General features: G+C 35.6%; 1 protein-coding gene across 1 annotated transcript in view; it reads right to left on the bottom strand.

Moving 5' to 3' along the window:
- Positions 1-14,543, bottom strand: part of ANKRD32 (ankyrin repeat domain 32) — a 73,883-nt gene that overhangs the window by 6,345 nt on the left and 52,995 nt on the right. The window contains exons 15-20 of the mRNA XM_010831929.1: positions 13,634-13,781; positions 6,842-6,987; positions 5,756-5,919; positions 4,827-4,960; positions 2,826-2,918; positions 2,240-2,422 (exon numbers count right to left, since the gene is read on the bottom strand). Coding sequence (XP_010830231.1) covers positions 2,240-2,422; positions 2,826-2,918; positions 4,827-4,960; positions 5,756-5,919; positions 6,842-6,987; positions 13,634-13,781 — 868 coding nt within the window. The remainder of the gene's footprint in view (positions 1-2,239; positions 2,423-2,825; positions 2,919-4,826; positions 4,961-5,755; positions 5,920-6,841; positions 6,988-13,633; positions 13,782-14,543) is intronic.

Genomic DNA, 14,543 nt, shown 5'->3' with positions numbered 1-14,543 from the left:
TTTCATAATACCACCAAGAGGAAAAAGTACTGCCCCCTCCCATTGCGAATTGGTGATAGCAGCAGTGCAGAGTGCAAAACTCTGCCCAGAGACAGGACACATTTTCCATTACCCTTGCTTATGTTCAATTTTTAGTAAAGGTAACTGATTCACAAAAAGTAAATATTATATGCTCTGGGACAAACTCAGATTTCATTTCACCTATGCTAGTTAAACCCATCTAACCATCTACTTACAAAGTACTGAAGACACAATTTATCCCCTGGGTAGTAAAAGATGATATGGGAGGGGCAAAATAACAGTGACTCAGTATTTGGTCACACTGTAAAGAACAGGAGTACTTTGTACCTCTGCTAATCAAGTCCTGTAATTATTTATGCCCTTTGCCATACAAATGTTACAAGGAATGTAAAGGTTTGAGTACTAGCAGACATAACCAGAAGATTCTACCTTACCACACAGATCTCATCAGATCACAGTTGCTAAATCTCTTCATGATGAATCTGACTTGACAATATGTAGTGGGGCTTAGATAGACAATGTCCTTCTTTCTTAGTATAAAAGATTAACCAGTGATGACATATGATTAATATATAATTTATAGAAAAATTCTAAAACTAGATTTCATTATGGTGACATTTCCCCCCAAATTTCAAGTTACTTCTGTTTAAAAGAGAAAATACAACAAAATTATGACCCCAAGATACCAGAAGTAAACAAAGTTTTTAAAAACATAAATAAAATTTTAAAATTATTGCTCTCAAGAAAGACTAAGCAACTCACAACAAAGAGAGAACACAGTTTCTATAGTGATATCAAACCATTCTATAGGTCCAAACACAGATTATAACTAAGGCAAAGACAAGTCTATATGATTGCCAAAGGACCTTGATAAATCCAAGTACAAACAGATTTCCCTCTCTTAGGACAAAGAACTCATCTGTGTACTATTCTTCACCAAAGGTCCTAAAACAATTCACAATGGTTAATATAATGCCTTCTTCTTCTGAAAAATTGGACTTAATGCAACAAAGGTTTTATATCACTTAGACCATGTGAAGCAAAGCCAAATACTGGCATGGTATGTCACATTCATGGTTAAGCAGAAAAATAAAACACTTCAGAGATAGAATAGTATGGTTCTGTACCCATATAATACTAAAAAAAGTGTAAGAACTGAAAAATATATTGATTATGAAATGGTATAAGTAAAACAGACACACAAAGGCCTTTAGGGGGCAGGAGAAGACTATAAATAACCAAATACACCAAACTACCATGATATAGAGCCTTCCTTAGATAGACAAATGAGAGCTAGATATAGATATATCTTAAAGAGATATCTAAATAATTTATACTATTTATTTTCATCCAGAATCAAACAGCTTTAATTACTGGACAAATAGTACAATAGTATTTTTAATGCAAATAAAAGTAACAGGAAATTTATACAAATCTGCATTATAAGCTTGTAATCACTTTTCCTTTGTTTTTCCTTTTAAAACAGTTTTTCCAAATCAGTTTTGAACATTTTGATATAAAATTTATATTATTCAGTTCAGATATAAGAAGAATATCATTGAACCGGGGGGCTGGGGAAGGGTTTGGAAAGCAGAGATCAGAAAAAGAAACCAGCAGAAAAAGCAGTAGATGAATACTGAGCTCAAGTTACTTCCATCACAAACCCCTACACAACAGTTACCACCATTTGGCAATTCTCCTACTTAATTGACTACAAAATGTGAATGAAGAAAAGGTATTCTAGGATATCTTTTTGTGTAGTCTGTAAAGAAATGACTCATTAAAGAAAAAGGAGAATCATATTAGCAGTTATATACAGGAAGCGAAATAAGAATGAAATATCCAAGTATTCACAAATGAAGATTTACATATACTTATTAATAAGCTTTCAGAAATAGCTGGTTTATAGACATTACGTACTTTTAAGTAAAAGGATTAACAGTAAAAACATACCCAATTCAAAATATATTCTCATAACAAAGGTAAACAGGTTTAATTTTATGACACAAGAAATAAATCATTTTATCAAAAGGCTTTTATCCTTACTAATAAAAGGTGCTTATATGCTAGCAGACTTTTCATGTTTACTTTTCATTAAAATGTAATAAAGGCATCTTTCCTTATAGATCTTAAAATATAAAATGCTTTCTACCTCTGAGGGATTCATCAAAAAAAACTGGATAATTTATCATAACCCGCTTAGCATAAATGCACTCACCCCCATGCTGGAGCAGCAGCTTGCCAATTTCTACATGTCCGTTTGACAGCGCATCATGCAAAGGAGTCACCCCGTCCACTTGAGTGAGCAGATCTACCTCTGGACAACGCTGCAAAATTTCCTGGACACACACTGTGTTGCCATAGTTACAGGCTTCATGCAAAGGCGTCCAGCCAGCATTGTCTAAATTAGAAATCAAGGCAAATTTTTAAACGGCAAAAGTACGACTTTTGGTAGTGAAGTACTGAAATTCTACTTGTCTTATCAGTGTGACTTCGTAAGTGCCTTATATACAAACAGAATGCTTTGATATAAATGCTTAGGGGTATAATATTTCTAATTATAAAAAATAAAATAAAAGACAAACTATTTTAAAATGTTGATGGTGGGGTATGTCACAATATAGATGCCAAAAATGACTGTGCACTCTTCTACATCAGTATGTGATGAATTTCTTGGTTTTACCAACAATACTTTGAAGATGTTAGGTAAATATACTTAAGTGATTTTTAGTAATGCTGAAATTAAACTATTTAATATCACAAATATAAAACACTGAATTAGACAACAAAGATTTAGAACTTACCTTTAACATTGATGTCTATTCCTGGCATAGAGAGAAGAAGAATCAATCTGTCCACTTGGTTATTTATGCAAGCTCTATGGAGGGCTGTTTCTCCTGCCATAAAAAATTAATAGATTATTCCAGAGAAGACAAGATATCAACTAAAGAAAATAATCAAAGGGCATGAACTAGGAGATCTGGCCCCATGCCAGAAAATTATTTATTGAGTTTTCCTTTTGACTGGTTTAAACATCTCTCACATTAGGGGAAAAAAAAAAGAAGGGGGAGGGAACCCCATCCTCTTTATAGAGCCTCTCTGTCAGCAATTCAGCAATGAAATTCTACTGCAAAAGGTTTAACACAGGCATTGTCTCCTCCTAGTTCAAGGTTTAAAGCTTCAATCCTGCTATAAAACCCCCAAATGATCAGAGAACACCAAAAATACTGGGTTTTACAGCAATAAAAGTTTAGAGTGCAATTGCCCTCTCTTAAATTTATTCATGAACCTACGTTAAATGTATGGCTCTTTTTTATACAGCATTGATAGCTTAATTCAAATGAATGTTTCTGGCTAAGCACGAGTGCCTCTACACACTCAAGTGTAATTCAGAACTTCAAATCCATTAACAGATGGTTTGCTGCTTCTCAATAGGCTGTCTGGCTTGGCTACAGCAGCACAGAGAAGGAGAAATGGGGGAATCTTAATATAAACACACACGCACACACATACATGCACGCACATACATGCACAAAAAAAAAATCCTTGGTACCACTTAAAGCTGAACAAGAATGAAAAACAGAATGATAAAGTCTTTTCTTGGGGTGGTAGTGTGCAATTAGTGCCTGCTGCCTAAAACTGTCTATATCCCTCTCTGTTGTAAACAAGATTAATAAGATACAAGTAATGATTTGATGTAAGGGGGATTAAAATAATACTGATTGCTTTGAAAATGAAATACATACTGAATCAAACTCTTTCTTGCTATAAAATACTAAGCAGCACATTTTTCCAGTGTTCAGTTTTTACAGATTATTTCTACAACTTCTACTAAAACATTTCTTTTAAAGGCATTGAAAAGCTTTTGAAGTTTTTCCCTACTATTTCTCAATTCTCTTCCTCCCTCCCAGTTCCTTCTGCTGTTCAGCTAAAGTCATTCATATTCATTTTACTTTCTGACACAATCAACAAAGAAAAAGGACACTTTTCTGGAGTTAATATCTGAGTTCACATTTAATACATTTTTCATATTTTGAGGCAAATGGGCAGTTGTTTTACATTTGTGATATGCTATCATGAACTTATGCCATGTAGAAATATTATGAAAGCTTGGTACCATAATGATAACATTTGTATTAAAAACATAATATAGGTCATAAACAAGAGACTTAGCAATTTACTTTGGCTGGATGTAGACTCTTGGAAGGTATCATAATTTTGAGTTAAAGGGGTACCTAAGTTAAAGAAGTGCTGGAGTGAATTATTACAACGCTATTCTTGTTACTCCATCCCTTTAGGTACTTAGGTTCCAGTATAGTTAGAACCAAAAGCCAAGCACATTTCATAGTCTGGGCTCAATGCCTGGAAGAAAAGAGTCCATATGCTTAACACAGCTATGTAACATAGCCTACTTCTCATTCTTTGTTCACAAAACGTCTAGAACTGAAAGAGATGAAGACTGAATTATACTTTCAAATCACAAGACACTGATCCTAAGCAGCACAGGTTGAGGTGGAATAGAAAAGTAAGGCAGGCAAGTCTGGAATGAGCTCAACATGAGCTCCACAGTGTTTAATATTTGAAAAGGCAGGTGGAGAAAAGGGAGAAATACTCTATTATACCAGGTATTAAACATTTTTTTGTATAAATGGCAGTTCAAAAAATAATATGCTCTCCAAGAAGGTATTTTCCTGGACCTTGTCCAATATTTAAGGTGAAGTATTCATCAAGTCCAGTGTGTAAAACTTGCAAATACTGACTATAACCACACAAAGTTCCTAGCATAAATTAAATATTTGGAATACCTTTTAAATTAGTCTTATGAAAATTTATCTTTGTAACTAAAGAGGGGCAATTCTCCTTGGAACATGACAATTCTCCTTCTGACTTCTTTTTCAATCTTTTTAATGATGAGGAACATTTAGCAAGATTCAGTTCTCTGAAAAGAAAGAATGACATAAGGAAAGATTGTTTCTCACCAAAGCATGGCAGCACAAATTATATGGTGAGTTAAAATAAAAAAACCTAGCATTCTTTTAATTTAAACCCCATTATTCATTCAAATATTTACTGCTTTCTATTTTTATATTTATTTCAACTGTATAGAAACAAATTTTAATACAGTAATTTTCATTTTATTAACTTTGCACCCCCAACTGACCACCAAAAAGTTTATGAATACTGAAATCAGATAAAGAAGTTGAGACCAAGTAAACCATTATTTGGCAGAGAGACTAAAGCAAAATGCTAATAAGATAAAAATTCAGGCCCCTACTTCCCATTCTTATTTTCATATTCTAATCCTATCCTCTTCTTCCCAAAGATTTCAAGTTTTCTGAATTTTGCATGGCATACTTTGAGACGCGGTTTCTCATTTGGGAAGGCTATTAAAACAATTCAGGGTGTCTCACATGACCATGCATTCTGAAGTCCCGTCTTTACTATACATAAGTAGTATTTTAAATTACAGGGAAAAAAATTGTGTGGAACAATATTTTGCTGAAGAGTTTTACTTCTTTTAGAAAAGAATCTATTTTTTTTAATAGAAAGAAAGCATGAACATTGCATTAAAGAAAGTGAAAATGTTGATCATGTGCACTTATAGGTCTAAAACTGAGTTTTCTGCTAATCAGCATAATTCAGACAACATCTCAGATAACCATATGGTTCAAGAAATGCCTAAGAAGAGCTGTACTTGAAAACAAAGCCGAGCTGGTATACAAGCATCACTTACGGTATCTCTGGCAGCCCTTCACCTTGCTTCTGTTTAGCACCATTCAGCATTATTAAGGCCCTCTGAGATTCAAAGCAAGGCCGCAGTCCTATTTTCTTTGGTTTCTGCATCTTTCTAGTCCCACGCACACCAGTTTTCCCCAAAGCTGGCAAGTAGGAATATACCTGTTGCAAAATAATATTATATTGCTTTCTCAACTAAAAAAACCTGGAAACAGGTAAGAGAAATTACCTGATTCATTTCACCATTAAATGTAGTTGTATTTTCTTCGTTTCATCAATACGGTTGCCTCCCTAAGTCATTTGAACATGCTAAAATATTAAGAAAGCTGCTAGTTCCATGTCATTATGTCAATATGACATACATCAGAAGAAAATTACTTTCTTAAAAATAATTTTTTTCAAACTCAAATCTGATGTTCATTTAGGAAAGCTCTTTTGATGAGTCTCATGCTCAACTTGTTACAATTAATTTGCCTATTTTTAGTATTTATGGTTTACGTACAACTGGGATTTTGTCATTTCCATCTTGGTAATGCCTTCCTTTAACAGAAAAGAAATCTGGAATGAACGGAATAAGGAGTGCAAAAGTCATTAAAGACAAGGATTGTTGCAAACAGTATTTCCCCAACCTGACCAATTATTAACAAGTATATTTCTCATTTGTTGAAGAAACTGATGGAAATAATAAATATCAATAATAGCTAAAGATAGCCAAGATAAAACTCTTTATATGTGTGTAACCTTAGAGTCATTTGCAAATTTTACTTTTTAAATACCATTAAATACTATGTAGAATTTTTTTGGATCACAGTCTTTCCAAAATAACAATGTTAGGTACTGTGGCAAGTGATACAAAGATTCTTGTATAACTTTTCTGTTATCAATTCTTAATTATTCTCAAGTAATTAAAATTTCTATTCAATAATTATTAGATTTTGAGGTAGAAAACTACCTGCTTTTATATATATTTGAAAGATGATTAATATGCTCTGTACAATTATCAGAATAACTAAGAATATTTAAAAACTGAATGTATAAATTTAGTTCTTAAAAATTAAAAGAACTAAAATAGAGTGGTGCTTACCATTTTCTGAAGAGAAAGTGGCTCAGAAGAAATACTAATGGAATTCTGTAAACACAACTTTTTAAAGACTGCCTCTGCAACAAACATTTGAAGCCAGGAGGAGGAAAAGGAAGAAATAAAAATCTCTAAGTCCTGTGAAGAAAAGTCTGTAGAAAATAAGAGAAGTAAATATAGTTATTGCTACACACTATAAAATTTCTTTCTATAGACTATTTCCTCCATGGACTTTATTCATTCAGATGATGATTTCTACACCAGTGAGATTCACCCACAAAATTTTAAACCATGAAAAATAGATAATATTCCTATTCCTTGGTCTTCAAGAGAAATTTTTTTTAATGGCAGATGTTCTCACATTTGAAACAACCATTACTTTTTATTATTTTAAATAAAAGGCTGGAAATTTTACATATATACACATGAATGGAGAGATGATATATGAATAGACAGTTAGACATGGGTTTTTATCACTATACTTTCCAATTAATGTTAAAGATCTCTTCCCACAACTAGGCTGTCAATAGAAAACCGGAACTTGGTTTTAAAGTAGGCACATTTAATTTGCATTGATTAGTCTTGAGCTGATAGGAAGACATTTTTCCTCCAACCACATCCACAAATCCTATCATTGCAGAGAAGGATGAAAGATAAAGAAGAAAAGTAATGTAGGACACCCTTTCATGGATCATAGCCTGGTCATGGAGAAGGGGCTTAACTAAATGAGGCCGTGGGCCATGCCATGCAGGGTCACCCAAGATGGACAGGTCACAGTGAAGAGTGAGAAACATGGTCCAGTGGAGGAGGACATAGCAACCCATTCCAGTACTCTTGCTATGAGAACCCCATGAACAGTATGAAAAGTCAGAAAGACATGACACCAGAAGATGAGCCCCCCAGGTGGGAAGGGGTCCAATATTCCAATATGCTACTAAAGAAGAGCAGAGGGCAATTACTAGTAGCTCCGAAAAGAATGAAGTGACTGGGCCAAAGCAGAAAAATGGTCAGTTATGGATGTGTCTGGTGGTGAAAGTAAAATCCGACGCAATAAAGAACAATATTGGACAGGAACTTGAAATATTACGTCCATGAATCAATGTAAATTGGACATGGCCAAGCAAGAGATAGCAAGATTGAACATCGACATCTTAAGCATCTGTGAACTAAAATGGACAGAATGGGCAAATTTAATTCAGATGACCATTATATCTATGACTATGGGCAAAAATCCATTAGAAAAAATGGAGTAGCCCTCATAGTCAACAAAAGAATCCGAAAAGCAGCACATGGGTGAAACCTTAAAAACGACAGAACGAAGTACTAATCCCATTTCTGGGGCAAACCATCCAACATCACAGTAATTAATTCAAGTCTATGCCCCAACCACTGATGCTGAAGAAGCGGAAGCTGGACGTTCTATGAAGACCTACAACATCTTCTAGAACTTATGTCAAAAAAAGATGTCCTTTTCATCACAGGCAATTAGAATGCAAAAGTAGGAAATCAAGAGATAACTAGAGTGATAGGCAACTTTGGCCTTGGAGTACAAATGAAGCAGGGCAAAGGGTAAGAGTTTTGTCAAGAGAACGCAGGGTCATAGTAAACACCCTTTTCCAATAACCCAAGAGACAACTCTACCCATGGACATCAACAGATAGTCAATACTGAAATCAGACTGATTGGGTCCTTTGCAGCTGAAGATAAGGAAACTCTATACAGTCAGCAAAAACAAGATCTAGGGCTGACTGTGGACGCGGAAGAAGATAGCGGACGAGGAAGACGGGGAGATCACCAGCTTCCCTACAAATACATCAAAAACTCATGAAGATGTGGAACAACTCCTACAAAGCAACCTCTAGATGACATCAGAAGACCCGAGGACTCCAGGGGAACAGGCTAAGCTCCCTGAAATGAGAACGCAGGTACAAGTCACCCCTAACAAGAAATCAACACAAACCACTCAACCAACCTTTCCCTCCAAGGGCAAAAAGAAAAAGGAAGAAGAAATACAACCCTAAAGCTTGGGGAAAGGAGACCTCAAGTGGGGCAGGTTAGAAAAAAAAAAAAAACCATGAAAAGACCTAGAGCTGACTGTGACTCAGATCATGAGTTCCTTATCACAAAATTCAGGCTTAAATTGAAGAAAGTGGGGAAAACCACTTGCATTTCAGGTATGCCCTAAATCAGATCCCTTATGATATTACAGTGGAGGTGACAAGTAGATTCAAGGGATTAGATATGGTAGACAGAGTGCCTGAAGTATGGAGGTTTGCAACACTGTACAGGAGTCAGTGACCAAAACCATCCCAGAGAAAAAGAAATGCAACAAGACAAAGTGGTTGTCTGAGGAGGCGTTACAAAATAGCTGAGGAAACAACAGAAGGGAAAAACAGAATTCAAGATGACAGCAAGGAGAGATAAGAAGGCAACAGAGGAAAACAATAGAATGGGAAAAGACTAGAGATCTCTTTAAGAAAACTGGAGATATCAAGGGAACATTTCATGCAAGGATGAGCAAGTATAAAGGGCAGAAATGGAAAGGACCTAAGAGAAGCAAAAAGATTAAGAAGAGGTGGCAAGAATACACAGAAGACCTATACAAAAAAGGTCTTAATGACTCAGACAGCCACAATGGTATGGTCACTCACCCAGAGCTGGACATCCTGGAGTGTCAAGTCAAGTGGGTCTTACGAAGCACTACTATGAACAAAGCTAGTGGAGGTGACAGAATTCTAGCTGAGCTATTTTAAATTATAAAAGATGATGTTGTGAAAGTGCCACAGTCAACGTGTCAGCAAATTTGGAAAACTCAGCAGTGGCCACAGGATTGGAAAAGTTTAATTTTCATTCCAATCCCAAAGAAGGACAATGCCAAGAATGTTCAAACCACTGCACAATTGCACTCACTTCACATGCTAGCAAGGTAATGCTCAAAATCCTTCAAGCTAGGCTTCAACAATATGTGAACTGAGAACTTCCAGATGAATAAGCTGGATTTAGAAAAGGCAGAGGAACCACATATCAAATTGACAACATTCACTGAATCATGGAGAAAGCAAGGGAGTTCTGGAAAAAAAGTCTGCTTCACTGACTATGCAGAAGGACTTTGACTGTGTGGATCATAACAAACTGTGGAAAATTCTTAAAAAGATGGCAATACGAGACCACCTTACCCATCTCCTGAGAAGCCTGAAAGGAGGTCAAGAAGCAACAATTTGAACTGGACATGGAACAACTGACTGGTTCAAGACTGGGAAGGAGTATGACAAGGCTGCATATTGCTGCCCTGCTTATTTAACTTAAATGCAGAGTACATCAAGGGAAATGCCAGGCTGTGTAATCAAAAGCTAGAATCAAGATTGCCGGGAGAAATATCAATAACCTCAGATATGCAGATGACACCACCCTTATGGCAGAAAGTGAAGAAGAACTAAAGAGCCTCTTGATGAAAGTGAAAGAGTAGAGTGAAAAAGTTGGCTTAAAACTCAACATTCAGAAAACTAAGATCATGGTATCCGGTCCCATAACTTCATGGCAAATAGATGGGGAAACAATGGAAACAGTGACAGACTTTCTTTGCTTGGGTTCCAAAATCACTGTGGACGGTGACTGTATCATGAAATTAAAAGATGTTTGCTCCTTGATAGGAAAGCTATGACAAACCTAGATAGTGTATTAAAAAGCAAAGACATCACTTTGCCAAAAAAGGCCCATATAGTCAAAGGGATGGTTTCTCCAGTAGTCATGTAGAGATGTGAGAGTTGGACCATAAATAATGCAGAGAACTGAAGAACTGATGCTTTTGAATTGTGGTGCTAGAAAAGGCTCTTGAGAGTCTCCTGGACACCAAGGAGATCAAACCAGTCAATTCTAAAGATCAACCCTGAACATTGATTAGAAGGACTAATGCCGAAGCTCCAATACTTTGGCCACCTGGTGGGAAAAGCTGACTCATTGGAAAAGACCCTGATGCTGGGAAAGACTGAAGGCAAAAGGAGAAGGGGGAGGCAGAGGATGAGGTGGCTAGATAGCACCACTGACTCAATGAACATGAATTTGAGCAAACTCTGGGAGATAGCGGAGGACAGGGAAGCATAGCGTGCTGCAGTCCATGGAGGGGCAAAGAGTTAGACATGACTCAGCAACCGAACAAGGAAATGATTCTCCATCAAAATACTGACCAAAAGGACATTATTAGAAGGCCCAGATTCACTTGTAGGGATTAAGTATATTATTCTACAAGCTCTATAATAAACAATTTAGTTTCACATATTAATCGTAGAAAAGCTACTGCTCTTAAGGATAAATCATTTACTTTTCTCTCCTGACAAAGGCTTAAAATCAACATATAGTAACAAAAATTTAGGAGATATTAATTTGACCACTTTTAGATATATATATATTTTTAAACTGCCCATTTATGGCTTAATTGGAAGCCTAAGAAACCAACTGTGTGTGCTTTGAAAAGGGGAAGGAAAGGCTTAAACACACATTTCAAACAGGAATACAGTTTAATCTCTTGTAGTTTTAAATATCAGTGATCAAACATAACTGAGAGCAAAGTAATCAGTCTGTTCACAGGATTACAATGGTAACATTAAAGTCTAATTTCAGCTGAAGTCAGTTACCGGCTCAGGTATGTTAGGTTTAAATTTGTCTTGTGAAAACTGGTAGTAACAGTGGGTAACAATGCTTGCTTTAAAGTTAAGGGACATTTGATTATGAGTAAGGAAAGCATTAAAGTTGATTCCTAACACACAGTAGAATTCTGTTAATACAAGGCTCATTATTTCATGTATTTGGTTAAACTGTAAGATAAGTTGTATCTCCCTAGAGGTTACCAATACACACTGGAAACAATGCATATAAATATACTGACAATCTGTAGAGGCACTGCTAATCCTATCCTGGGTCCTCTAACTCAAAGAAGTTTCATTATGGAATGAAAACAGGGAATCCTTTTAGCTGAATGTTTAGTTCCCATGCTAGCAAATAATGCCAGAATTCTGTTTCTAAAATGGGGGGGGGGAAAAAAAACCAAACCCACACACACTATCTGGTAGGAATGGTGGGAAAGAAATGATAAGAAAGGATTCTGAAGGAAGATTGAATTTGAGCTAAGAAATGTTAAAAAGTCATGGAACAAAGGACAGCTACTTCACAAAAGCAACAGTAATCACCCCTCAGCTCAATGAAAAAGAAAGAAAAAAAAAAAAGATAAAATGCTTTAGATAAAAATCTTCTAACTTCAGTAGTATAAAGAGAGACCTCTCTTTGCAGAGGGCATCATCGAATAAATCCTGAACCCAGTTACAGCCTGGACTCCTATTCTAGAATCTCTGTTCGAAGTATTATAGTGATTGACAGCATATTCAAGAATGTTTTCTTTTATATAAAACTAAGATGCAATGAAACACATGTGCAACAAAAGAGAGCACTTACTTAGCAGTCTAAAATATTTTTAAGTATATCAAAATCACCTTTTATATTTGAAAGCTATAAAAGTTCACTTGGTTTAAAATATGTTCATTTTAGAAATTTAGGAAAGAAGGAAAGAAGGGAGAAAGGGAGAGAGGAAGGAAATGGTTCACAGGGCACTACTCTGGCTTTGAAGAGTAAGAACGTACATAGTGTGGATAACATTATAATAGCTTTGTATGGGGGCAGATGGTTACTGAATTTATAGTAGTGGTGATCATTTAACATATACAAATGTCAAACAATGTAGTATACCTGAAACTAAGGTAATGCTGTATGTTAACTATATGAAAAATAAGAATGTAAAAATGTCTTACAGAAGCCTCCCTTAACTCTGGAGACCCAAAAGAGTTAGGAACAACCTTCATGGGCCTCTCTGGTGGCTCAGACAGTAAAGAATTCATCTGCAATGCAGGAGTCCACAGTTCAATCCCTGGGCTGGGAAGAGCCCCCTTTAAAGGGAATGGTTACCCACTCCAGTATTCTTGCCTGGAGAATTCCATGAACAGAGAAGGGTGGGCTACAGTCCATGGTGTTGTAAAGAGTCAGACATGACTGAGCTACTAATATACATACATACAAAACATAAAGTAAGCATGTGAAAATGAGTTCTGTCATCATATTGCTTAAATAACATTCCTATTACTTTAGGGGGAACTTTAAAATCAGATAATACAGGGAGGAGGAAGACTGAGAAAATTATACATATGTATTACATATTACTTTTATTTGTTTCATCCATGCTAATTTGTTAGATCATCAGACTCAATGGAAAAGAAGCACTGGCAGCTTTTTGTTATAATAGAAAAATTATACAGCAACAGGTACATGGGGGAAATGTTTTAACCAGTAATATAAGCTCAAGTTAATATAAGTGGCTTTCTATACCATAGTAAGTATTCTGACCTAATGATTTTCATTTTTTAATAATGTTAAGTATTCATGCAGGAAGAGACCAGGAAACTGTTCATATAGCACAGACAACATTATAGAGAGATAATGGTTTCTAGCTGAATGAGTAGAAGTATTAAATGTATTAAAAATAGTTTTTACCACATGAGATTGGTAAACAGCAATCAACAGCAAACAACAAAAAAAAGGTAAATCTAAAATAAATTGATTTTAAATCAGTTTAAATATTTATTTTTAGGAGGTAGTTTAAATTTTTAGTTGTAGAATTAAGAAAAACATGATTAATATTATCCACAAATGAATAATACTTTATTTCCAGGTCCTATTTCCCACTCTATAATATCAAATTTTATAAAATCATGACGTGTGTGAGGAGTAAGGCTCATGCACCACAGACATACGTACCATCACATGAGAGGGAAACGTAACTTCCTACGTCATCAGACATGTGTCGCATCACGTTTCTACCCATATTAAGACCAAGGACAATCCAATAATCTATTGCTGCTCCAAGAATTCCAGTCAATAAGTAAGCTAGTTCATGTCTGAAGACCTAACATTAAGATGGAAAAATATTACTAAAACATACTGAAAAGTACCATTTCTATTATTTTGAATACTTGCTGAGGCAAAATATGGCTATTTAAAAAAATGGGGCATGCTAATGCTAAAAGGTTATTCTTAAGAACTCTAGCAAATTAACTCCCTCTTTTCATTCTTTCCATCTCCTCCTTTCCTTCCTTCTTCCCTGATCTATATCTACATCTAAATCTATATCTATACGACAAAATAGTTAATAACATTTACAGCTCTCATATATGGATAGCTTGAAACAAACTTTTAAAGTAACTTCATCTAATTGTATCCAGTGCTTTAGTTGGGCAATAATTCTATTAAAACAATAAAGAAGTATTTGGCTTCTGTGGATTTCTGTTTACAAGAACATATGACTATAAAAAAAGAGAAATTTAGTCACCTCTACTGTTTATATATAAAATTAACCTTTAGATTTCCTTAAATGGCCTTTCAAAGGAAAAGACCTGAAAAACATAATGAATACAAGCTACAGCAAGTGTACTTTGTTGTTAAAAAAAAAACAATTGGCTGCTCCAATATTATTCAGTTCAGTTCAGTTCAGTCGCTCAGTCGTGTCCGACTCTTTGCGACCCCATGAACTGCAGCACGCAAGGCCTCCCTGTCCATCACCAACTCCTGGAGTTCACTCAGACTCACGTCCATCGAGTCAGTGATGCCATCCAGCCATCTCATCCTCTGTCGTCCCCTTCTCCTCCTGCCCCCAAACCCTACCCACGCA

Source organism: Bison bison, unplaced genomic scaffold (assembly GCF_000754665.1).
Source record: "Bison bison bison isolate TAMUID 2011002044 unplaced genomic scaffold, Bison_UMD1.0 scf7180017864533, whole genome shotgun sequence".
Lineage (NCBI taxonomy): Eukaryota > Metazoa > Chordata > Mammalia > Artiodactyla > Bovidae > Bison > Bison bison.
The sequence above is the reverse complement of the archived record's forward strand: the minus strand, read 5'-3'. Positions and strand labels throughout refer to the sequence as shown.